Source organism: Paramisgurnus dabryanus, chromosome 7 (assembly GCF_030506205.2).
Source record: "Paramisgurnus dabryanus chromosome 7, PD_genome_1.1, whole genome shotgun sequence".
In the NCBI taxonomy this organism is placed as follows: Eukaryota; Metazoa; Chordata; class Actinopteri; order Cypriniformes; family Cobitidae; genus Paramisgurnus; species Paramisgurnus dabryanus.
The window spans coordinates 22,867,874-22,895,854 of record NC_133343.1 but is presented as its reverse complement, the minus strand read 5'-3'; the positions used below and the strand labels follow the sequence as shown (position 1 = coordinate 22,895,854).

The window sequence follows — 27,981 nt, the reverse complement described above, 5'->3', positions numbered from 1 at the left end:
ATATTATTTTCTGAAGTAATTAGCTATCTAAGGGGGCTACTGCACAATAACTTATGCGATAAAGAGTTTGTTACATAACCTATAGAAACGAAACAAGATAAATTACAAAGTCACTGGCATGAGGTTTACACTTAAACAAATCACGCAGATGTTTAAAGTGAAGTTGTTACGCCCAGAGAGGAATGTCCCTAACTCCAGGACTCCTATCTCCGCCTATCCGTTACAGTCATTAAATCGGCGCCAGTATGATTCATTCAAACACAATCGCCTAACAAGTTTCAAGAAACTATGGACTCCTACTGCTACACCAACACATTCGCGCTACCCCACCCCAGAGCAATTATGAGAGAACCTACAGCTGGACCTGTGCACACAATAAGTCCACCATAGTATCTGATGGCGGACCATCAACCTACAACAACAACACAACCCTTTGTACGGCTCAAGTAATGTCTAATGATGTTCCAATGGACCGGTGCCCCCAAGAAGGATCCGACAAAGCCTGATGAATCGATATACATTGCGTGTATCGATTCCACAGACTGTTTGGTTTCAAGATCATGAAATAGTCGTAGTGATACATCTGTTACAAACTTGATGACAAAAAGCTAAGGGGTTTCTATAGAATATTTAGAGACTATTACCTGTGTGGTTTGTGTGTATTTACAATATCAAATAATAATCAAATTGCTGTTTGTGAAATTATTGAACCGATCGTGAAAAACGTTGAGATATTTCTACACTACAATGATAACATATGATGTATTTCTTTTACTTGATGAGAAATAAAAAATATGTACCACTTTAAACATCTGCGTGATTTGTTTAAGTGTAAACCTCATGCCAGTGACTTTGTAATTTATCTTGTTTCGTTTCTATAGGTTATGTAACAAACTCTTTATCGCATAAGTTATTGTGCAGTAGCCCCCTTAGATAGCTAATTACTTCAGAAAATAATATCACAGATCCCCTGACAGTTAGTACATCATACATGTTGGTAATCTCTTGAAAATCGTGTTAGAAGATTAAGGGACCGCCTCAACCCTGTGTATGTTTTAGATTTATTTACTAAATCTTTCACGGCGAATATAGCAAAAATGTTTGAAACTGTAAACTTGTAAAATCATCAGTGCCAACATAATACAAAATGCTTAGGTTTTTATTTAGTAATCCTTTTAACATAAAACTTGAGAGTCTGTTGCATGTATCAGCAATGCGATGAAACACCCCGTGACAAAGCAGTAATGTGTGTTAAAACCTTGTAAATTAAGTCGCAACCATCTACAACTTGGTGCTGTTTGAAATAGTTTGATCACATTTAAAACCGTTACCATTAGATTGAAAACATCTATATGTTGGTGCAGGTTGTTTTGCAAATACTTAGATTTAACATTTCGGCATCGACCCTTAGTGGCAGTTCAGGCAGTACAACTTTTGTCATACACATTTGTTTAAAGATTAAAATAAACAGCTTGTGTCTAAAATACGTCAACAAACCTTTACATACAGGTTTTTATGTTATTAAACATTCAGACTTGTGATGTGTTTAGATCTGTGTGTAAGAAACATTACATCTTACTGTTTTTAAAAATCAGGACCCATATAAAATTATGTTAAAGTTCAAAACTTTTGCGTTGTTTCTCTGCAATCATATAATTTCCAAACAATCAAAAGTATTTGTCGCAGCAACATATACTCATGGGGGACACTTAAAAGTAAAATGTTTCATTTTGTAAATGTTAAAACGGTGTCATGTTCTGAAGTTTTCTATAAAATCTAGACCGAAACCGCACAAACATGTTTAAAACGAAGTAAATCAGTTTGCACATTCAAAAATATTGGTGCTGTTGATGTGAACGAAATAAAAATGATGACTTTAAGGCGTTGAATCCATAGGTTTTGAATGTAAATGGATGTTTTGTGAAATCAGAGCTAACATTTGTAGCTAATATTGTTAGATCATCGATCTAGTAGAGACTGAAATCACCATGTGATGTACACATGAATACTGAAAACGTAAAATCTGTGCATTTCTGTGTGCTTAAACTAAAATTTCAGTGTTGAGTTAAACTAAATTAAACAAAAACCTTTCGGTACCTTAAAAGTGAGTGATGTTTGATGATGAAAATTAGAGATCTTGGCTGTCAAATGTATTTAGTTTACCGTGGTTTACATTTGATGTGTTGTGTATATGAAACTAAAACTCTGTCAGGATTCGTAGAGACATGAAGTAGATGATCTTTGACTATGTGACAGACGTCAGGTAACAAAATTAGGATCATATCGTGCATGTGCTGTTTTAGATTCCCATACTAACACTGTTGACTTTTATTTTTACGCCTCTGAAAAACATGTGATGTAGCCACATGTAATTTCTATTAATCTTTCACATTTCTCTGTGTGGATTTGCAAAAACATATGAAGAATGAGCAATGTCACACGTTGTCTGAACAAGATGTCTAAATGTTCTAATGGTAACAACACAGACATTAAGACCAAAAATCCTTGTATATTTTTTGTTTTTATGAAACCGGTACAGCAAAACATACAAAAAAAAAAACAAAAACATAAGCAGTAAACAAAATCAATGATGAAAAACAACAGTGACCATACATTGAAACTACTAGAACGTAGTTTTTGTTAAAGTATACAATTGTTGACGGACATGGATTGCCATCATAATGTTGAGTAAAAAATAAAACAGAATGAAACTTTTGGAAAACTAAAAACAACTGTAAAACTTGCGTAAAATATACCATTGGCTCACAGGTTTGGTTTTTTAGTCATCATTAAACGTTATGATATTATCTAGATACCATAGAAAGTGCATGCATGATCCAAGACCCTTTTCAAACATGAAATCTACGGCATTTTCTATGATTTCACACACATTAATTTCTCGTTTCTTTACAAGGATATCAATGCATACGTCAATTACAAAGGCCGACATAAGTATGATATTGATGATGTAGAACTCGGCCTCGTCACATTCATAAAATATCTCTAGGGCCTTTCTAATAATCACACGGGGTTCCTCTTGGGCCTGTACAACTGTCTGTACAATGTTATTGAAAGAGCCATCTATAATTTTCACACCATCTGTTTTTTCCTTGAGTCTGGTTACACGACCGGCGTTAGATTCGCAATAGTTTGGAGGCATGCACACATTGGCCTCTTTGTATATCACAGTACATAGTAGATTGGACATCTCGCGCTTGTAGTTCTTTTTAAGCATATCTTTAAAAAGGTCGGTCCCGTACACATACCCCATCTGGCCATTGCGTAGTCGTTCGAATGATCTTTGTGCCATCTTTTTCAAGAATCTGTAGTTTCGTAGACAATTTTGCTTGCTTGTTTGTTTCTGAGTTCAATCGCTTTCTCAGCAACAAAAGGATCGTGTCCGCTGTTTCCGCCGCGTTGCGTTTGATAGTTTGTTTGCGAATTCGGACACCTTGGCAGCATCAAAAGCTTCCACAGTTTCTGCAAAACATAAAACAGACCTCTGGTGTGTACGAATCCGACACGGTTGTTCAAATTGTTCTGTGATGTGTTAATCCGGGTTACGTTTTTGGTAAAGGTTCTGTGTTCAGAAGGAAAAACTTCTCATCTGAACTCATTCTTCGCTTCACAACCCCCGCAGCGTTGGTCGTTCGGTCCGCACCACGTGATAACAGCCATTGCACACGCGCACACGCACACGCACACACCATATCCGCTGGGGGTTTTACGATGTAATTCGTAAAGCTATAGACACTAATTCATCTTAAACCTAACCTAATATCGGATAATATGTTAAAATAGTTTATTTTTATTTTATTTAGTAAAAATTAAGGTTTACCTATTTAACGTAAGCCCGTGATTTTAATATTATGTAGAACCATGTCCTAACTGATGTTGTGTTTGTGGACGCACACAACCATGTTTAACAAAATGTCAAATTTGTTAAATGTTTTGTCTTTAAAGCAATGATTGTTGTCACGTATGTGACAACCTGGTTTATAACAACATCAAACGTTGATAAATAATATTTGCACCCGTTTTGTTGTACTCTAAGGGCTAACACAAGGGTTTATGTCATCATAGGATGTGTGATGAAATGTCTTAAAACTTCTAAGTTTCTTTAAATTACGAATAAGAAATAACATGCTTTAATCTGTATCTGAGTAATGAAGCCTGAAATCTAAAATAAGCCTTTTACTTTTTGACAATGGGGGGCTGAGTTTCTTTTATTTTACCAACACTCCCTCTGTCCAGACATCTGGGGGTTGTCTGCTGGTTGATAGCGGCCTGGTGATAGAGAGTGAGAGAGCGAGAGAGAGAGAGAGAGAGAGAGAGAGAGAGAGAGAGAGAGACTGAAACTGCTCGTCCAAACAACAAACTTTTTCCACATCAATAAATATGTCGAACACTCGCAAAACAAGAAACACCCACTGGAATAACATGTTCAAGAACCCTTTTATTTTGACAAATGTGTACCGTGTTACATTTATCGTAAATAGACATGTACCCTTGGATATTAGATGACATTAATGAATTAAACTCAGAATAGGGTGAAATGTCTTAAAACGTTTAAAAGGCTCTTAACGCCAGATATATGAGCGCATCAGCGTACGTTTTCTGGCAACGTTGGTACACGCATTCACATGTTTTAATCAGAGCCTTTGGTTAAAGAAAGTCCCAATCTAAAATAAAACCCCTATTATACCGGAGCGGACAGAATTACATTTTATTGTGTAATAAACACATATTCACAGTTGATTTTAAGATGTCATTAATTTAAAACAAACTCAGAAAATGATATGAAAGTGTTTTTAATCGTTTAAAAGTTTCTTAACTGTGGATATGAACACTCATCCGCGTATGTTCTCTATTATAAACGCCGGAGCGCGATCTAATGGTGTGATCAGAATACTATGTCTGAAAAGATTAAACTTTTATTTAGTTTAAAATAAATAGCCTTTAGTCTAAAGAATGTGTTATTGGTGTCCCCGGTGGTTTTGGCACTGTTCATCGCTATACCACTGCTGAATATTTCATTAAATAATTTGTTACAAACAAATGCTTTATTTTTGACAGAGTGTCCATATTACATTTTACCATTACAGTTTTAAAAGACTCTACCTAGATTACAAACTGACCCTGCTGTGAAATATCTATCACATACGGTCATAAGTTCAGCATCAGAAACTTTGAGGCTGTTCAGTAAAATATAGCTTATAGTTAAATAGATAATAGTACATTTAAGGTTAACCAGTTACAACTAAAATATTTATTCTTGCGTGACTTTACAGAAGTCTCTTGCCAATACAAACGTATATATCAAACTATATTTGTCATACACGCAGTCAATTGACATAAAATCTAAAATAATATTTTATTTTTGTCAGAGCAGACAATGTAAGACTCTTTGTATAATATACACCTTTTCACACATGGTTTTAAGAATCATTTAATTAAAAATAAAAACCTCCTAAGATGGATGAACACGTCTTTAATCTTTTAAAAGTTTCTTAACGTCAGATATAAGGTCTCTGTCACCATCGGTGCACGTATACACATGTCTTAATCATAGACATGATTAAAGAATCCTCTAAATCTAAAATAAAACTCCTATTTTGCCATAGTGGACAGAATTACATTTATTAACTTTAATTTAAAACGGCATATATGAACACTCACCCTGCGCTTTGTCAGGCACCGCCGGATCTTTAATACGCGTGAAACTATAGAGCAGGTCATGAAAAGATTCACGGAACTCATGAATCGTTTAAAATTGTATTTAGTTTAGACTTTTGTCTAAAGATTATAGTATTGCCGGCTCCGAAGGTTATGGCTCAGATCATTGCTTAAACTATACACGTATACGGAATATTTCATTAAATAACTTGTGATGTTACAAACAAATGTTTTAATCGTAGCATTGTTCATGATTTGTCTAATCTAAAATAAATTCCTATTTTGCCATAGTGGACAGAATTACATTTATTAACTTTATTTTAAATGACAGATATGAACAATCACCCGACGCTTTGTCAGACACCGCCGGATCTTTAATACGCGTGAAACTGTAGGCCAGGTCATGAAAAGATTCCCGGACTTCGTGAACCGTTTAAAATTTTATTTAGTTCAGACTTTGTGTCTGATCAGAAACTATAGCTCGATAGAAAACATCGGCTTTAAGCGTAGCCTGGTACATCTAATATATATATATATATATATGATTAGTGATTGCCTTTAAATAAACTTATGCTGTTGCAAAACTTTAGATTCAACAACACACCCGCGGTGTGAAAGTCAGTATTGAGAAGCGCACGGGGCGAGCAAAGGTGGGAGGATGGTTGAGATCTGACATCAAATGTCAATAAACAGTAAATGTCGAAACACGATCCGTCATTAAACATGACACCATACGCTTAACATAAAACACACTCAGGAAAAACAATCACTCTAAATGACCGGCAATAAAAACATTAAATACTTTCTGTCTAAAGTTGACAACTTGTCCAGATTTTGATTGATGGTCCCGCCCCCCTGTCAAAGGGTCATAAAAACGACCTGTCAGATAGCAACTGTCACCGGGTGGGGGAGGGGGTCATAAAAGTTTGACGAATGCTGCCCCGTTATAACTACTCCCATTATAAGTCTATGGGGAAATTTGGGGGCCTCTTACACCCCAGGGGTACAACTTACACCCCATTGTGAGGTATGTTCTTACAGAGCCTGCCAGCCTCTTCAAATGTGGCAAGTCACAAGTTTCTGTGAAATTCTAGGTCTGAGCTACGACTCGTCAAAGTTTGTCTCCATGTTAAGTCAATGGGATTTTTCGGCTGCTTTTTCGCCCCTGGGGCGAAGACCGTACCCCCGATCGCTTATAAAAGTCATAGCCCACTATTCCCGAATAGTCCGCACGTTTGAGAGTTTGAATGAAGTTTCTAAGTTAAGCGGTTCGAGCCGTATTAATTGCCGAAATTTGGTTGGAAGAATAATAATAATAATAATAATAACTAGATAGAAAAGTTTGTTGACAAACTTTATGTTGGCTTGACAAAGCGTAGCCTGAACGTTTAAAACCGTTTGACAGAAGTTTAGTTTAGTAGTATCTAGCTGTTAGTATGTTTAAGTATGAAGCTAGCATGATTTAGCATGAAGTTAACATGATGTTAGCATGATTAGCATGAAGCTAACATGATGCTAGCATGATTAGCATGAAGCTAACATGATGCTTACATGATTAGCATGAAGCTGACATGATGTTAGCATGATAAGCATGAAGTTATCATGATTAGCATGAAGCTAGCATGATGCTAGCATGATTAGCATGAAGCTAGCATGAAGCTAGCATGATTAGCATGAAGCTAGCATGATGCTAGCATGATTAGCATGATGCTAGCATGATTAACATGAAGCTAACATGATGCTTGCATGATTAGCATGAAGCTAGCATGCTGCTAGCATGATTAGCATGAAGCTAGCATGCTGCTAGCATGATTAGCATGAAGCTAACATGATGCTAACATGATTAGCATGAAGCTAGCATGATGCTAACATGATTTAGCATGAAGCTAGCATGATGCTAACATGAATTAGCATGAAGCTAGCATGATGCTAACATGAATTAGCATGAAGCTAGCATGATGCTAACATGAATTAGCATGAAGCTAGCATGATGCTAACATGAATTAGCATGAAGCTAGCATGAAGCTAGCATGATGCTAACATGAATTAGCATGATGCTAACATGAATTAGCATGAAGCTAACATGATGCTAACATGAATTAGCATGAAGCTAGCATGATGCTAGCATGATTAGCATGAAACTAGCATGATGCTAACATGAATTAGCATGACGTTAGCATGATGCTAACATGAATTAGCATGAAGCTAGCATGATGCTAACATGAATTAGCATGAAGCTAGCATGATGCTAACATGAATTAGCATGAAGCTAGCACGATGCTAACATGAATTAGCATGAAGCTAGCACGATGCTAACATAAATTAGCATGAAGCTAGCACGATGCTAACATGAATTAGCATGAAGCTAGCACGATGCTAACATGAATTAGCATGAAGCTAGCACGATGCTAACATGAATTAGCATGACGTTAGCACGATGCTAACATGAATTAGCATGAAGCTAGCACGATGCTAACATGAATTAGCATGAAGCTAGCACGATGCTAACATGAATTAGCATGAAGCTAGCACGATGCTAACATGAATTAGCATGAAGCTAGCACGATGCTAACATGAATTAGCATGAAGCTAGCACGATGCTAACATGACTTAGCATGAAGCTAGCACGATGCTAACATGAATTAGCATGAAGCTAGCACGATGTTAACATGAATTAGCATGAAGCTAGCACGATGCTAACATGAATTAGCATGAAGCTAGCACGATGCTAACATGAATTAGCATGAAGCTAGCACGATGCTAACATGAATTAGCATGAAGCTAGCACGATGCTAACATGAATTAGCATGAAGCTAGCACGATGCTAACATGAATTAGCATGAAGCTAGCACGATGCTAACATGAATTAGCATGAAGCTAGCACGATGCTAACATGAATTAGCATGAAGCTAGCACGATGCTAACATGAATTAGCATGAAGCTAGCACGATGCTAACATGAATTAGCATGAAGCTAGCACGATGCTAACATGAATTAGCATGAAGCTAACACGATGCTAACATGAATTAGCATGAAGCTAGCACGATGCTAACATGAATTAGCATGAAGCTAGCACGATGCTAACATGAATTAGCATGAAGCTAGCACGATGCTAACATGAATTAGCATGAAGCTAGCACGATGCTAACATGAATTAGCATGAAGCTAGCATGATGCTAACATGAATTAGCATGAAGCTAGCATGATGCTAACATGATTAGCATGAAGTTAGCAAGATTTATTATAAAAATTAGCATTAAGCTAGCATGAAACTAGCATGAAGCTAGTATGACTTAGCATGGAGCTAGCATAAGGCTAACATGACCAAAAACCCAACCCCCAAGTCTCTATGATGTTCGGATCCAGAGATATAAGGCTTTGTTTATTATGTTGCTAGGGTGCTCATATTTGGTTGCTAGGGGCGTGGCTTAATACCTCAATAAGAATCCTCCGAGACTGATTGGATGCCTGAGTAAAATGAGCCCACCCCCATGTCTCTGTGACACTGTGCTGCAAAGATATCCATCTGGGCATTTTATAATGGCAGTCTATGGGATATGTTGCTAGGGTGCCCAAAAATGGTTGCTAGGGGCGTGGCTTAATAGCTATGGGGCGATCCTGAGAGACTGATTGGATGCTTGAGTAAAATGAGCCCACCCCCATGTCTCTACGACACTCTAAAGTGAAGATATTCCATCTGGGACGCTTTTATTCCCTTATATGGGCATGTTCCCTGCCCCATTATAAGTCAATGGGGAAATTTGGGTGCCTCTTACACCCCAGGGGTACAGCTTACACCCCAATGTGATGTATGTTCTTACACAGCCTACCAGCCTCTTCAACTGTGATAACCCACAAGTTTCTACAAATTTCTCGTTCGCAGCTATGACCCGTCAAAGTTGGTCGTAATGTTAAGTCAATGGAAATTTTGGGGTGTTTGAGCTCCCCGTTTAGGAATTCGGTAGGTCCCATCAGTTAGAAAAGTCATAGCATAAATCTACGTACCAGTCTTAAAAGTTTTGTAAAGTTTTGTGGGTGTAGCTTGAAAGCTCTAGGAGGAGTTACAGTTCGAAAAAGTGTGGACCAGAAGAATAATAATAATAAGCTTAGATCGAAGAACAGTATGTTGGCTTTGTCAAGCCAACATAATAATAAAAAGCCCAGTAAGAACAGTACAGCGCATTTTCAATGCACTGTAATAATAATAAAAAGCCCAGTAAGAACAGTACAGCGCATTTTCAATGCACTGTAATTACCATGTACAGAGCTCTTATTATTCATCTATGCCTACAGTTTTTATTCAATGGCACCTTTAAGAAAACTTGTGATGCCCAGCTGATGTCTGCCCAGCGACCACAGACGGCATCCCTTTATTATTTTTTTAAAATTCTTATTAAATCGTATATTATTTAAAATATATTATTTTTTAATATAGTACTTAAAATGTATTTTTCACCATGAAAATAACATGAAAACTGTAATTTGTTTTGGAAGATTGTGGAATTTTTTTTTTTACAAATTACTTATCTGTGGGCTTTATTTTTTTTTTTTAAATTCATGTTCCCTTATAATCTTTGAATCAAAAATGCAAATCTCCTCCCCTACTCAAAACGATCTCTCTTTATGGTCATATGGTATGGCAGGTATGGGTTTCAATGGGGTTTTCTCCCAAGGACTTTTTTCCTAGGAGTTTTTTCAAACCCTAGGACTCAGCTGACATATGCTTAACTTATAACTTTCTTTTATACGTTACATTAATACTACGCTTACTAGTACGGCTTAATCTTTTAAGATTAATCTTTTTTTGTATTTTTTTCTGTGTTTTCTCTGATTTTTATTAATGTAAAGCTGCTTTGGAACAATTAAACAATTGTGAAAAGTGCTATATAAATAAAATTGAATTGAAATATTCAATATGTGGAACCAGTGTCTATAATTTAATTACATAAATCCAACAATTCTTTTTTTAGTGTTGCCTAGTATTAGGAACTATTACTTAAGAACTATCACCATCCACCCTTCACCCAGGACAAGTAAATGATGACAAAATTCGAATTTTGGGGTAAAAGTGCTGTTTGACATTTTTTCCAATTTAATATATAGTTATTTAAATTCAAATCCAAGTATAATTAAGCTAATTTATTTGTAACATATATATTGATTTAAATAACTGATAATATAGGCTTAATGAAAAATCACTTTTAAAATGTCCAGGAATGAATTATGTTGACTTCAAAATATTGTACAAAATTGCTTGTGGTGACCCAAGTTTGAGTCCCAGGTTTTTGGTTCTTTCCATACTTCTGTTCCCTCTCTCAAACCAGGTGAAAAAAGTGCACTATAAAGACACTTTTTTAAGCACACTTAAATGTACCATTTTCACACACTAATTTTGTATTTGATACAAATAATATATTTGAGTGTCTCACTTTTACACCCTATACATCATTTTTGTCCTCCTTTACATTACATCGGTAAACATGATTCCTGTGACATTTAGTGCATGATAACATTTAACATTTGCAGGTTCTATTACTTAGCCTGGTCCAACCAGACTCTCGTACATTCATTTCATTTGTACAGAGAGTGTGGCCACGCTCCATTGTAAAGCGTTACTTCCGTTAAGGAGAGTCCTCTGTTGAAGTTTAAAACTATTGGATCTGCCCAGAGTCACTCAGGATCTGCCATAGGCGATCGCTAACGTGTGGTCGTGACGTATATCATGTGCCGAAACCGGCTGGAAACAACAAGTCCGAATAATCAAAACAACAAAACTTAGCAAACCTGGTTCTTGCTCCGGCTTTAACTTCTGTATATTCGGCAGTTATGCAACAACGGACCGAAGAGCTTTTCTCACGTCTTTCTCCTCTTCCATTACTAAACTACAACTCAAACTGAAGCACGACCTCAACGTCATCGTTCTTACCCAACCCCCTTCTGTTCGCTGATTGGACCTGCAGATTTTTGCAGGAGAAAACAAAACTCTACACAGCAGTCATGTAGTACCGAAGCGAAATGGAAATTAAGCGGAAGCACGTAGGAGGGCGGAGCCAGGCTATCTATTACTCACAATGGCACATTAATTACAGTAAATCAAAAAGAGATATCGATGGACAAAAGACTTAATACTGACAACGTATAGCAACAATAATCTTTGAGTGGAATACTTTGAAAAACCCTGCTATCGCCTGACCTTGAATACAACAGAAGCAGAGATCAGTTGTATGTCAAATGTTTTGTATATCTGCTGTATGTCTTGATTTAAACACATTTCATTTACTCAGCTGAAAGCCACTTACACTAATGTCATAACCTGAATCAGTTTTCTTTGTCAATGCTGAATAATATATAACACACATTGCTACGGTTCAGTATTTCTTACTTCTGAATGCTGACTGTAATTAAAATCAATTCAAAAGTCATAGCTACATCTTGACATTTTAACATTATGCATTGCTAGGCAGTTGCTGTTTTGGGTAGTTTCTGCATGTGTGCGTAGTGAATAACACACCTTTCTCAATAAACCAAATGACTTGGAAGTTATTTATGTCCTTCTCACAGTTCAGGATAAATTTAAGTTTAACACTCAGATTTGGGGTTTGTTTTAAATTTTAAAGTATAAGTATAACTGAAGCCAACTGAGCTCTGTTACAGCATATCACAATTTTTATTTCAAGTCTCTTGAGTCTCTGTGCTGAAATAAAACTTTGACAATAAAAGGCAAACAGTTTGACCAGACACCCCATTGCAGCAAATCTGTCCAGCAGCAGCTGCAGGGTCTAAAATACGACCCTTTATTTGACCCCAATTCTCCCACATACAGCTTTCATAATGTGCCCTTCTGACACACACACACATAATGAAGCTGATTAATTACCATCCGATCCCAGCAAGGTTTCTCTCTCATTTTTCATAATAATTCCATCATATGAACCCAGATTTGGTTTTAAACAAGCACCTGAGTCTTGTACACACATGGCTGTTTATTACTTTTTAATGCAACCGTAATGACCAGCCGGCTGATCTCGTTGATCAAGATATCCCACATCGAACCATTGCCAAACCCTGGTCGTTTTTCACTATTACTCACATGTTTAGCCCAACATGATAGTCCGCTGTAATGGCATGACAGTCCTTTAATTCTGCATTACCAGAGGGAGTTTGAATGTTTGAAGAGGATTCTGGGAAATAAGCCTATTTGAGGCACGCAGAGCGCCGTGTGAGGAACAGTGAAGCACTCTGGTCTATGTGACTTTGCTCTGATAGAAAAAAAACAGAGGCCACAAAACAAAGCTAAGAGCAATTCTGAAAAGCAATCCAACACAGAAACAAGGAGATTAGGGAAAGTGTCTGGCTTCAACACGCACGGATGTGGAAACAAACACATGTGTGTGTGTGTGGCCTATTGTGGGTTCTTTAACAAGAATTTGATGAGTCCTTCATTTTCATAAAAAAATTCCTGATAATTTACTCACCCCCATGTCATTTAAGATGTTTATGTCTATCTTTGTTCTGTCGAGAAGAAATTAAGTTGGGGAAATTTGAGGAAAACATTTTTTTTTTATTTAATAGACATTATTAAACACCAACAATTTACATATTCAGTGCAGCTTCAAAAGGCTCTAAATGATCCCAAACAAGGCATAAGGGTCTTATCTAGTGAAATGATTATCATTTTTTACCACAATTCTCATCTTGCACCTTGACACGCTAGCGTGACCTTATGTAATCATGTCGAAAGGTTATGCATGACGTATGTGAAACTACCGCTTCAGTATTTACAAGTGTGGAGAAAAAGGACCAAAGACAATACATAAGGTATTGCGTCATCACAGTTAGTGCAAAACGAGATGTTGTGGTTTAAAACACTGCATGAAAAGAGGTGTATCCGTACTAGGAAACTCCTGTAAACACCACTGATTTTCGGATGTATCTACTAGTTCCACTGAGGGTAAACTTCTAATTCCACCAAGTTAGGAAACTCCCGTAATGATACCAATTCGGATGTATCTTGCTGATGGGATATTCCTGTGGTACATGCAGCCATTTGTTGCCATGGCAAATAATCCCATTGAAGATTTTGTCAGGGGACATTTTCACACCTGCAGAGGTACTGGGATTTCACACCTTTGCACAATTCTAGTGTCTCCATTGGTGTTTAATCTCAACACTGATTGGTTGCTTTTAAAACCCCCTCCCAAAACTCTGACAACTATTGGGACACAACTTTGAAACTTTCCAGTTGAGATTATTTGATTGGTTACACTTTGTATTAAGCCCAACCCAAGCCCTCATAGCTTAGTGACTTGATTGGTTATTTGCCTGCTATGCAGATAGACTAAAAACCCCCCCACTATATATATATATATATATATATATTCATATTTATATTCATATACACCCCAAAACCCTTATGTAAAATAAAAAACTTGAATTGAGTTTGAAATGTTTATTTAATAAAAAACTGAACAATTCACAATTGTCACAATAACAAAATAATATTATACACAAATATTAAAAGTTGCATACATAAACAATACTATTTAAACTCATAAATATACAGACAGAGAAAGCAATATTAGAGTAAAATAAAACAAAATAAAAGCAACAATAAAAATTACATTCAAAGCAGTACAATGTAATGTAGCAGTGGCGGCTCGTGACTGCTCATCCGAGGGGTGCAAATTCAAAATAAGTGTTCGGAGTGTCATGTGTGTTGCTTGTGTTTTTAAAATGTGTTTGTTGCTTCATGTAAACCATGTGCATCACGGGTTTAGTCAAAACACGTGATGCACATACACACAGAACACATATTTTGAACCACACAAATGACTGGCTATATACATGTTGTGACAAACTTTGCATCGAGTGCTCACAAAAAAAGAAGTCACCACCTGCCACTGTAATGTAGTAAATATTTAAATAAAATAAAGCAAGATCAATATAGTTGTTGTTCAAGAAATCAGTCCTACACTGCAAAATAATGACTTTCTTACATAGTATTTTTGTCTCGCTTTCAGTAGAAATATTATTTAAATAAAATGCTTTTTCTTGATGAACAAAATGACCTAAGAAAATAAGTCTAGTTTTAGACAAAATAAATAAATGCACACAATTTAAGTGAATTTGTGCTTAAAACAAGCAAAAATATCTGCCAATGGTGTGAGAAAAAATCTTAAGTTTTCTTTTTTCTTAAAAACTTAATTCAAGCACAATTTTCTCACCCCATTGTTAGATATTTTTGCTTGTTTAGGCACAAATTTACTTAAATTGTATATTTTTGTCTAAAAACTAGACATTTTCTTAGGTAATTTTGCTCATCAAGAAAATACATCTTGATTTAAGAATTTTTAGTTTTTCTACTAAAAACAAGATAAAAATCCTAAGTTAGAAACTGATTTTTTGCAGTGTAGATACAATTGCAGAGCTCTGTCTTGGAATTATTCAAGAATTTCTCACAGTAAAACCTAAAAGTTAACTAAACTCAAACCATTTAAGAAAACCGGTTGCATTAAACCATTTAAGTTTTAAAACACATAGATTTGAGTACTGTGAACTTAAACAAATTGAGTCACATGCAGTTATGCACTTATATTTAAGTTCACACTAACTAAATATAAGTGCATTATTGCACAAGACTTAAGTTCACAGTACTCAAATGTATGTTTTTTTTTTTAAACTTAATGGGTTAAGGCAACCGATTTCCTTAAATGGTTTGAGTTAAGTTAACTGTTAGGTTTTACATTGTAAAGCATATACTTGTCAGCAAAGGTAACGTTGATGCACCCTCATCTGGACAGACATCTCTTTGGAGCCCTTTGGAAATATAAAAGTACATATAAGTATTTGGCATAATACTAATACACATACACACGACAAATCAAATGACATAGAATTAAAGTTGTACATTTTAGAAAGTTTACATTAAACCAGTGGTTCTTAACGTAATTCCTGGAGGCCCACTGCCCTGCATGTTTTGTATATCTCTTTTATCTGACAGACGTAGTTCAGTTCATGGAGATCCCTTCTAATGAGCTGATGATTTGAATCAGGTGTGTTAAATAAGGGAGACATACAAAATGTGCAGAGCAGTGGGTCTCCAGGAATAACGTTAAGAACCACTGCATTAAACTGTACAAAGATACAACAATATATGATCAAAGAACTTCTTAATATACATCTTCTTACTTCATTTTCTGTGTTGATGTCCTCAGAGTCTCTGTGTTGTTCTGCAGCTTCATTACAGTAGGTTACTTCAATATAGTTGTCTATCAAACACAGAATAAAAAAAATAGAATCACATACATCATAACACATCTATTTACGATTGAACCTTTTTAATTGAATAATTTCATTATTAAACTTACATCATTTTGGCCAGATTGCAGTGACATCAATTTCTTCAGTGTCTGGATCAGTCTGATGTTTTAGCTTTCACTGTTACTTCATTATATTTCTCTGGCAAACACAGAATTAAAAATCAAAATCACATATCACAATACATCCGTTTACTATTTAACATGTTTGATTTTAATTTAATGTAATCATTGAATGATTAAACATACATCAGCTTTACCCAGAAACCTCTTCATCGTCCACAAAGTTGACCACAGTGTACATGACCTCTGTAAACACAAACATGTATAGACTTCATATTTAAAAAGATGAAGAACAGCAAACATATAACGTTTAAATATATTATGACTCCAAGCTTCTTTACAATTAGCATCTAGGTTCTCTTAAAGTGAAGCTGGCTTTGTTACAAATCAATATAAAGCTATTAAAACAGTCTTGAAAAATAAGCAGCATCTACCAGAACTGAATGAGCTTTTAAAACAACAAAAGATCGTCTGTACCATTTAAAATAGCAGAGAGACACTTGCTAGCTGCTAACATTTCAAACACACGAGTTACTGTTGTTTTGTTTGTTTTAAGCAAATAACGTCTCATCTTGGCTTCTTTAAAGTTTTGTTTTTAAAAATTTAAACATCGAATTGATTCTTTTAACAGCCCGGTTTGAATGTTACTTCGCGTATTTTTAACCTCATGTTTACCGCTGTGTACCACGTATAACCTTAATGTTTTACTGTTTGTGCTTTAAATTCAAACAGTTCTAGTATAAAGACAAAAACGAATCATAGTTAATAACATAATATGAACAAATAGGCAACCGATCAGCGCGATGCAGACAAATGAATTAAATCAAACTTACCTTACTGTTAATGAGCAAACAAACAAACAAGAGACGGAGTAGTCCAGGCAGTAACGGTTCGCGATTTTGAATTTTCCCGTCAAGCCCATAGGTTGAGCAGTCGCACCTGAAGGGTGGGGGCAGATGAGTAGGTGCAGGTGCATTCTGGGAAATGTAGTCCTTTTCTTTAATATACTTTTTATAATCCGCGTTTTCACACTATGCATTGTTCTTTATACTTGATTATTAATAAAAAATAAAAAATATTTTTATAAAGTTTATTACGTTTACAAAACATGTTTAGTTGACAAACATGTTAACAGTTATTTGGAATGATGCTCAGATTTTCTTAAATATAAAATCTTTGTGAATCAGCAGCACCTTCTTGATGAAATACAAAACTCTTTAAACATGCCTCAGGAATTATCTCTGGGTTTAGTGGATTAACTGCTCATCATTGGAAACATTGAACGTATACCTAAATGAATTCTTACTTAAATATTAGTAAATATAAACTAATGCTGAGTTAAGACATGTAACTTACTGAACTTACTTAACTACAACATGAACTCAAATTAATTTATTGTAAATGACTGCATTAACTAACAATGAAAAACATGTCGTAGTTAATGATGACTCTTCAATAGTTTATTATTAGGATATGCTGTAACTCAGCATTAGTTCATGTTAAAGTAAAAATACATGTATGTCTTTTTTCACTGTGATATATGGACCCTTATTATATTATAAAGTCCCCATCTCTTTTGTTTAAATTGATTGATTGAAGACAAACATTATAATATGTGGTCTGACTTTGTGCAAGCATGCATTATCATATGCTAAAAGTTACCTCCTCAGATAGACTAGAACATTCATTGGTGCCCAAACATTTTCCTTACAAGGGCCAAACCTGACTGAGGGCCGTGGGCCAAAAGTAAATGTTGTTGTGTTATATTAAAATTAAAGTTGCCCTGATAACCCCTAATTTATAGTTTTCTAATATTTTAAAAAATAAATAAGCAAACATTACTCTGTTTATGCATAACTAATGCAGTTTTATTTTCCAAGGCTGTTTGTAGGAAAAAGAAATCGTTTTGCCAATCAATTTTAAATATCCTTTTCTCTGTGTGCCACTGCCGCAACCTCTTCATTTTTAGCCTATAGTACCCGAGTTCATTAGGTTTTGTGATGCATTTTATACACCTTCAAGTATGCATGAAACATAAAAAAATTTAAGGTCTTTTGTGGGCCAACTTTGGGCACCTCTGGACTAGAAGTACAGTAGCTGACAGGTATCTGCAGATATGTTTACCCGAGTTTGTCAGTCTGTTTCACCCAACATGTTTTGCATCCACATGTGAAAGACTGTCTTTTAGATTATGGACCTGTCTATTGATATTTTTGTTTCTATTTTAAAAGATTTAATGAAATGTTAGGGTAGAATTATAATAACAATAGAAACAGTGAACTTCAAATCATGAGACATCAGCAAAAATAAGCAGCTTTACATTTCACTGACTAATTTATCAACATTCTAGCTAGCAAAAATGAGTTACATGATGTCATTTGAACGGCTTCCTTTAAATGATGTATGCAGCATTGAGAGATACGTTCACAATTTTTGACCTAGGGCAGTTGGAGACATGTTTTCAAAGTGTTGGAAATATATATTCTGAAATAATATTTGTTGCATTTCTCTTGAGTCAGAGACATAATTTTCACACATTAAAATGGTAGTTGTGTCCATTGAATTTTAGTTATTTTGAATGATGCTTAGTTTCTTAAATAGACTAATTAAATTATATTAATAATAAACATATTTAGAAAACACAGTTTTTATGTACCACAATACTGTATGTGCTGTCTTAAAGAGACATGGTTAACCCCCCACCCCACCCCACTCAGCTCTGAAAACAAAGAAGACACCTCTACCTGTGGGTCATTAACATATAAAAAGCCGTTCACACCTCACACCCACCGCTCCTCACAACCAGCTGTAAGGATTCCTGGAAACTTCCACCAGTTCCTTTAAACATCCACAAACGTAAGGTTTCTGGATGTTTCACGGGTTTACTTTGGTGTATTACCTTTCCAAGCACTCTGCCTCAAAAATCTGGCAAACCTAAAGTTTAGCAGGGATTTCCCATTCCGTATTTGTCCGTATACAGCTCTTTTCATGCAGTGAAAGTGCATATTTTTTATAAAAATATATTTTTCTTTCGCTAAGATAAGACCCTTATGCCTGTTTGGGGATCGTTTCGAGGCATTTGAAGCTGCATTGAAACTGCAATTTTAAACTGCATTGAAACAGTGAACTGTTAACGTCCAATAAAGTCCATTATATATAATATATATAATATAATTTCTCTATATATAGAGTAAAATACTGGAATGTTTTTCTTAATAGACTTCCTCTCAACTGAACAAAGAAAAACATAAACATCTTGGAGGACATGGCGGTGAGTAAATTATCTGGATTTTTTTAATGAAAGTCTAATATTTATTGAAGACAGACTTGACCAAATAAAGCAAAAATTAAGCATTTAACACAATTTAAAGAAAAATTGTAGTATCCACTTTGGCACTACAAACAAGTTTTGACACTAACATAACCTGCAACCCTTTATGGACCAATTCAATTTCATTGCAGAATATTTCTTTGCTCACGTATAGATGCAACATAGGTACATAACCAAATGATCATCCAAAAGTTCAAGAATTGAGAAATCAATTATGCAATACTCAAGCAACAAAGTAACAGAGATGACTCTAAGGCATTGCTTCCCAATCCTGGTCCTTGAGGACCCCTCCCATAAAGTTTTATGAGTTAAATCAGGTGTGTTAAATAAGGAGACATCTAAAACTTTCTGGAAGGGGGTGCTCAAGGACCAGGATTAGGAAACACTGCTCTAAGGAGTACAGGACATCGTGTCGTTGCATTTCCCTAATTTATTTTTAATAAATATTTGTAGGTTCCAGACACTTGTTTGTTCGCTTCATTTTACTGAGGATTTGAGAGAGACTGAAAATACAAGATGAAACACTGCTGTCTATATTGGATGCAACAGTAATATCACAAAATTGGAGTAACTTTTTTAACCATGTTTACTAGGGATGCACCGAAATGAAAATTCTTGGCCGAAACCGAAAACCGAAAATGAGGAAACCAAGGCCAAAAAACCGAAACCGAAACACCGAAATAAATTATTATGCCAATTATTTGTACAAATGCATTTATGGCTATCACTGTGTACTACCTTTACTAGGGGTGTGTGACAGATCACAAAACTCATGGTTCAGATCACATTACAGTTTTTGAGGCACGGATTGGATTATTTTTCAGATCAGCAAAAAGGGGGTGGGGAAAATCTAATAACAAATAAAGAAATTACAAACATTTATAAAAAAGAACAAAGCTGCACATTAATAAGGGCTAACATTAAGTACAGAAATCGAATTAAATGAGTCATCATAACACTGTCTTTATTGTATAAATGACATATATTATTATTTCTAGAGCTATTTGTCTCTTTGTTAGACTTAAGTAGGTTAATTGAGGTGTCTCTTTAAATAAGCAGAGACTTATGACTGTAATCTATACATACACTTAAGACATAAACAAATGTTTTTATTAGAAAAAGAATACTTTGGAGATAATTTTGTTTATATGTGCCCTGTCAATAACAGAAAGATTTTACGTTCGCTTGTTTGCGTCTCACTCGTGTGTGCACTATCGAGGGCACTTAAACGCGCGTGCACACAGAGAACGAAGGCGAATCCCAAACAGCGCAGCATAAAAACGTTACGTTGTTTTTCATTGCTTTATTCGGCACATGTATGTTAATGGACTATACAGTATGAGACACATTTGCGCGACTCTCTCTAAAGTTTACACATCAAGAGTTCTGATCTTTGAAAGGCGTACTCACTGTGATGATCATGTCTGGACCGGACACAACCGCATGTGCCTCTGTGCGTACTTTAGCGCCTTTTTGCGGTTAAAGCTAAATACAACCACGCCGCATACATGTTGCTTCAGACAAGCACGTGCAGGTCGCGGTTCCTGTTTGCGTCATCACAACATTTCGGCCGTATTGTTTCGGTGATAAAAGTCTTTCGGCCGAAAGCCGAAAATGCTATTTTGGGGCATTTTCGGCCGAAAATTTTCGGTGGCCGAATATTCGGTGCATCCCTAATGTTTACCATATTGCTTTTTTACACAGTAGTGTTTGATATGTACACTGTTAACCCTCATTTTGTTTTAACACAAATAAATAGGTACACTTAACCTCAACCCTGAAAAATTTCCTCCATTACCTTAAAGGTGCAGTGTGTAAATTTTAGCAGCATCTAGTGGTGAGGTTGCGAATTGCAACCAACATCTCAGTTCACTGCTCACCCCTCGCTTTTAAAACGCATAGAGAAGCTACAGTAGCACCACCGGAAAAACATCATCGACAGAGACAACAAAAAGTTTGTCCGTTAAGGGCTTCTGTAGAAACATGGTGGCACAAAATGGCGACTTCCACGTAAGTGTATGTAGATAAAAACGTCTCATTCTAAGGTACATAACGGATCATTATACAAATGTTTTTATACACCCCTGATAAATATAGTTTTGTATATAATTTTGCATTTCTGTCAAGAGATCCTTTTAAAAATGACACCCTGCCGTTTCTAGATTTAAAAACTTGCCAGTGAACCTCAAAAATCATGAAAGAAAAAAATTATCGTCATGACACCTCAATCATTGCATATACCGGATTGCTGCCTGCAATAGCTACAGTGGCGAAAGCCCTGGGTTTCAAGCAATGTCTCCATCTTCCCTGCCTGCCCAAATTCCAGCATCTAGAGGTAAACACTGCCAAATCACAGCTCATCTTGCAATCACTGAACTGGAAGCTTCACTTGGCGGCAAGGGGAACAGAATGCGCTCCTGGCTCACTAATGAAGTAACATCTGAATCAGAGCGTAAGGAATAGGTGCAAAAATTGATTTGCACGCGATCTGAGTGGATACTATCAATTACTTGCACACAACTGAGTGAATATGCCAGTGGGGAGCGGGCATTACTGCTGCCAATTAACAGCTGGAGATACAACAGTAGCCAATGGCAAAATGGCATCATATGGCCAAGAGAGTCTCAGTCCAGAGCTTAAAACAGCTATGTAGATTACGAAACTGCACTGGAGGCGATCCTTGGTAGATAATGAAAAACAAAAGAGCTGGGTGCATGCAAATAAAAGGCAAACTAACTTTATTGACGTAACTTTAACTGTTTAGTTGTAAGACAAAATATGAACACAACTCATTTTAAGGCAATGTTGACTACAATGAAGAACGTTGCTTAAATTATTGGATATACAGTACAGTAATCACTACTGTAAGTATTTGCACAGTGATTCTGTAAAGTTGGAGGTAGCTACATGAATGTTGTTTCAAATAATAAAATTTTTTCAATAACCAATTTGGCAATTTTGAGGTTTATGATCGCATGATGCTGAGTGACGAGTCTCTCAAATCATTATTAGATCAAATTTATTTCAAATCTAATGAAGATTTCTAATTTGCTTGATTGCTCTTGTACACCCACGGACAAAAAAAAAATTGAATTATGTTTCTTTGTTTTTACCAAAAGGCAAATAGAATGCAAGATGAATTACATTTAATTTAAACGAGAAAAGGCGAACAGTTTTGTTTTTACGAGAAGTAGTCACTCTGTTTGCCGTCCTCCTCTGTTATAAACAACACATGGCTATGTTGTTTTTGCGAGAGGCATCTATTTTTATCTGAGCTTATGCTACACCTACGGCTTATAAATATTTTCTCTACAGAAACCCATTGCCCCACTTCAGGAGATATTTAATAACTGTATGGATTAGTTTTGATAGATGAAGGTGCTTTCTGAACCTTTAAAAATGGGGCACTATCCAATGCCATTAGTAGGCTGCAGGAAAAGCAAAAGTATTATTTAATACAAATTTGGTTGTGTTCAGCTAAAAGAAGAAAGTCATATATACTCAAGATGACTTGAGGGCGAGTAAATTATGGGCTAATTTTCAATTTGGGTGAACTATTCCTTAAAGGGACACTCCTCTTTTTGTTTGAAAATATACTAATTTTCCAGCTCCCCTAGTGTTAAACATTTGATTTTTACCATTTTGGAATCCATTCAGCTGATCTTCGGGTCTGGCGGTACCACTTTTAGCATAGCTTAGCACAATCCATTGAATCTGATTAGACCATTAGCATCGCGCAAAAAAAAAAATAACCAAAGAGTTTGGATATTTTTCCTATTTAAACGTAACTCTTCTGTAGTTACATCGTGTACTAAGACCGACAGAAAATTAAAAGTTGCGATTTTCTAGGCAGATATGGCTTGGAACTATACTCTCATTCTGGCGTAATAATCAAGGACTTTGCTGCTGTAACATGGCTGCAGCAGGCGTAGTGATATTACGCACTGCCCGAAAATAGTCCTCTGCCATTGAAATTTACTAAGGGGACTATTTTCCACTGCTGCGTAATATCACTACGCCTGCTGCAGCCATGTTACAGCAGCAAAGTCCTTGATTATTACGCCAGAATATAGTATATAGTATAGTCCTAGCCATATCTGCCTAGAAAATCGCAACTTTTAATTTTCTGTCGGTCTTAGTACACGATGTAGCTACAGAAGAGTTAAGTTTAAATAAGAAAAATATCCAAACTCTTTGGTTATTTTTTTTTGCGCGATGCTAATGGTCTAATCAGATTCAATGGATTGTGCTAAGCTATGCTAAAAGTGGTACTGGCAACTTTCACACACTCACAAAATGAAACAACAATGATTTTGGGCTTTTCAAACACAATCACATGCGCGTCTACACCACAAAATCAATCTGGTGAAATGCGATTTTAACTACCTCTGAATGTGGTCGAAAGTGAAAAAGATCAAAACGTTTCACACCCTGTTTACACCTGTATTTAGCATCGTCAACTTGTGATCTGATTGACCAAAACACATCTTAATACCAGGTGTAAATAGCCTCTACTGTAACATGAACTACTGTATAAGGATATGTATCACCCAAAAGGGGTTTATTTTTAAATAACAACCAGCTGGATGTAAATTATATTGCTTATTACACAGCTACTTGCAACACGAGTAATAACTTGGACACTAAATATTGATTAAAGTATTTAATTGGCTCATTTGTAACAAACTCATGTTGGCATAAGGGAAAGTGACAGCGAAGTGATAGACTAAACATAAAAGTAGTACCAGTCAAGATTATTTGCAATACTCAGATGAGTGATGTTACCAATGTCATACAGTTGCAAATGACCAAATGTCAAATTTCACAGAATAATAAGTGATTTTTTATATTCTCTTATATATTTACATGCTTTAGTGTACTGCAAATGATACTCAACCAACATCACATTAACACAAACACACACATGCTGAGATTACTCACAGCAGGTGGATTCTGCTTCATCTGAACCATCTGGACACTCAGGTTCTCCATCACATCTCCAGCGGGCTGGGACGCACTGTCCGTTCTTACAAGCAAAATCTGTCGTGGCACACGTCTTTTTGGCTGTTAAAGAAAAGAGAGAAAATGTATTTTTTATCATGTTAATGCATTAAATATGAATGCAAATGTGCACTGTATGTGCACACATTAACAGGGAAAGTGCATAATATAATTAAAATCAAACATAAATGATTTACAGAATTAGGTCACCACACTTTATGAGCAGACTAAATTAGATCACTACAAATTGATAACCAATTGCACTTGGCAACAACGGAGAAAGAAACTTAAGAAGCTTCATTCTTAAGATCCAAACAACAAATGGCAAGCGCTATATGGCTAGGTGCACAATATTTCTCTGCTGCTGCTTCAGGTTGTGTTTGTGGCTTAATTGGGAATAGACTTTGAATGAACTGAGGAAATGGCTCTATTGGGATCAATTACGAAAGCACAGGTGCACATTATTGTGAATATATGAACCCTTAACTTTAGTTTTTTTGTGAATGTGTGTAGATAAAGACAGCTTGCCTTAAAGGGATACTTCACCGATTTAGCATTCAGCTTTGTATCTGTAGAAACCCGGCAGTATTACTGAATGACCATGTTTCCCTCCATCATTTCCCCCTGAGAGGAGAGATATCTGCATTTTGGTTCTGCAAAAAAGTCCTCCGATGATGCAAAAATCGTCATATTACATCATCGGAGGACTTTTTTGCAGAACCAAAATGCAGATATCTCTCCTCTCAGGGGGAAATGAGGGAGGGAAACATGGTCATTCAGTAATACTGCCGGGTTTCTACAGATACAAAGCTGAATGCTAAATCGGTGAAGTATCCCTTTAAGTCTAGTAAATCTGTGGATGGGGTAAAACAGCCTGCAGGGAGAGTAAATGATTAACCGTTGTCAACTCTCTGGGAGGAAGACCAATAAGAGCTTTATCAGAGAGGACAACCGTTTTTTATAGTTCTCACAAACATGCAACAGCATATTCTGCAAATACTACTTGCGTTTAAATTTTTCCCTATAAACAATGTGTCTTTGTATAGAAACTAGTGGTGGGACGAGATCTCGTGCATCCTTTGGAGGTCGCATTTGTAGACTGCATATCTAAAGAGTGTCTTATTACAGAATATTAACAATTATAAAGTTTAATATTATATTTAGCTAATTGTAAATTGTTTTAATATGCTTAAGACTTGCGAATGTAATGCTCAGTTAACTGAAATAAACTAGGCTTGATGACGTATGCAGTCTGCATGGGCGACCTCCGGAGGATGCAGCTTTTTGTTTGAGAAACGGCCACTGTCCTTATATCAGCATAAAGTTAAGTTTCTGTTTAAACCTTTTCCAGTGCAATGTGCATGAACTATATTTTTGTTTGGGTTTCCAATAATGTTCTTCTGAGACGCGTTGCGTTTGTCTGTCAAAAAAGTGTCTCATAGATTAAACTCACTCTGACTTTATATGGTTTTATCTTTGCATGTTCTTGTTCAAGAATAACAGTGGCTGTAACATTTCTATTGTAAATAATTGGACAAATATTAAAGAAAATTGATTTAAAGATGAAAAAGAGGATGTTTGTTTAATACATTTTTGCAATATTACTTGAAACTGTCTTTACTAAATGATAAAAGACTATTTATTAGCTGCACTGAAAGTAATAATATTAATATACGTCATCTGTGCACAAGATAGGGCCTTAAAAACATCAGCCAAATGCTCATGTGGTCATCGCATAAGCGATTGGCCCTCTGACTTGTCAATCACTGCCATTACGATCCTTGTGAGAGACGTGCGCGCTCCAGTAACTTTACACAGGCGACGCATACGCATAGCGCATGAAACTCCGTCTTAAGTTTCGGCTTGTTTTCATTGTCGATCCTGCTTTCCTCCTCGAATTTGCACCACGGTAGAGAAGAAACTCGAAGGAGGACGCAAAAGAAAGACTTTTTTAAGCCGCTGGGAATAGGAGAAAATTGTCAGAAGAACGTAATGTAAACAGAGTCGTTATTGGAGAAACATTTCAACGCTGGAGAGCAATGAAGGAACAGAGAGGTGTCAAGACATATGCGCAGTTCGCAAAAATTCTTCCCGACAGGTAACAGTGATTATTTTTTCTTTGTGGAATAATTATTGTTGTACTGTTATTCAGGTATATTGACGTTGTTCTTGTACTATAGTTGTAAGGCAGTGACCAGTATGCTACATGCTAGTTGATATGGGAGTAGCGTCGACTGATCTAACGTTTTAACGTCTTATTTGTTTATTATCAAATCATTTCACATAATGAATCCACTGACGCGACACAGCATATTCCGGTGGTAAACAAACACTCGTGTTCAAATATTCGTGTATGAGTTTTTGGAAGGCGTTCCCTAGAAATGAGCCGTGAAGGAGGGAGGTTGTTCTTAAGCATGCGCTCATTTAAAAAACTCAGTAACCGTTTTTGGATTCTCAGTCGGCGAAAAACATCCTCTTTTGCACCTTTAAATGATGTTTGGATAAAAGCAGGCATCTAAAGGGAAAGTAACAGAAGCGGGCCCGTAAGCGCCCCCTGCAGTTATTTGTTATAATACATAATGCAAAGGCTGTATTACTGTAATGTGTTTACTTGTTTTGATACTATATTTTATTATTGCATCGTCATTTTTATGTAATTTTAAAGGTTAGTGCTCACTTGGGTCAATTTTTATTACCAAAAAAATATTAAATTACATCATTATCAATTAGCAAAATAATTGTTAGGGTCAAAATTGATTAAAATGTTGTTTAAATGTTGGTTAAAATGTTGTTTAAAGGTCACGTTCTTCCTGATACCATTTTTTAAACCCTAGTTAGTGTGTAATGTTGCTATAATAGCATAAATAACACCTGTAAAATGATAAACCTCAAAGTTCACTGCCGGGCGATATATTTTCTTTAATAGAATTCCTCTTCAAAAGCCTACAACAAACGGCCGGTTTGGACTAAAGCCCTCTATTTCCTGCTTTAATGATGTCAGTAAAACAGTTCATTGACTAAACTCCGCCCACATGAATACGTCAGTCACCAGCTTTGGCTCAAACGGCTCTGCTAAGCTAAGCTGCTATCGAATCACAGCACACTAAACAAACTACACAATCAGAACTTGTTACGTATTTCTGAAGGAGGGACTTCACATAACAAGGAAGACATCAGCCTGTTTTGAGGACAGTGAAAACAGCGCTATACATAATGTAAGTAAATTGTGTGAAAAATTCCGCGTTTTTTTCCACGTGAAACATGAACACATGTTATATTGCCCACTATAAACACAATCAAAGCTTCAAAATCACAGACAGAACGGGAGCTTTAAAACATTTCAAAATAATGTGATTTCAGTTTACCATTCATTTATTTTATAATTAAGGATTTCTTTAAAAAAATGTTAAAATCTTGTCTCGTTCTCGTGAACCCAATCTCGTGTCTCGTCTCGTCTCACCCCTAATAGAAACAGTTTTTTTAATTATTTGTGATATTGTTTCATATTTATACGTACTTTGTAGCACTTCATTGTTAAGTTTACAGTGTTAGAAACAAATAAAAAAAGATGACAAAATCAGTTAAACATAACAT

The 27,981-nt window shown here is 35.9% G+C and overlaps 1 protein-coding gene and 1 long non-coding RNA gene across 6 annotated transcripts in view; both read right to left on the bottom strand.

Moving 5' to 3' along the window:
• lrp8 (low density lipoprotein receptor-related protein 8, apolipoprotein e receptor) overlaps nt 1-27,981 on the bottom strand; it is a 248,637-nt gene that overhangs the window by 126,812 nt on the left and 93,844 nt on the right. For all 4 annotated transcript variants that reach the window (XM_065272696.2, XM_065272699.2, XM_065272697.2 and 1 more), the window contains exon 3: nt 24,328-24,450. In XM_065272696.2, the coding sequence (XP_065128768.1) occupies nt 24,328-24,450 (123 nt within the window). The remainder of the gene's footprint in view (nt 1-24,327; nt 24,451-27,981) is intronic.
• LOC135757926 (uncharacterized) lies at nt 14,043-17,869 on the bottom strand. Of its 2 annotated transcripts, XR_010536370.2 has the most exons (5): nt 16,889-17,869; nt 16,242-16,301; nt 16,044-16,134; nt 15,865-15,944; nt 14,043-15,492 (listed from the first exon to the last, which is right to left on the bottom strand). It is a non-coding gene; the product is annotated as an uncharacterized lncRNA (long non-coding RNA). The 2 variants fall into 2 exon arrangements; XR_010536369.2 differs by having other exon boundaries at nt 16,242-17,856.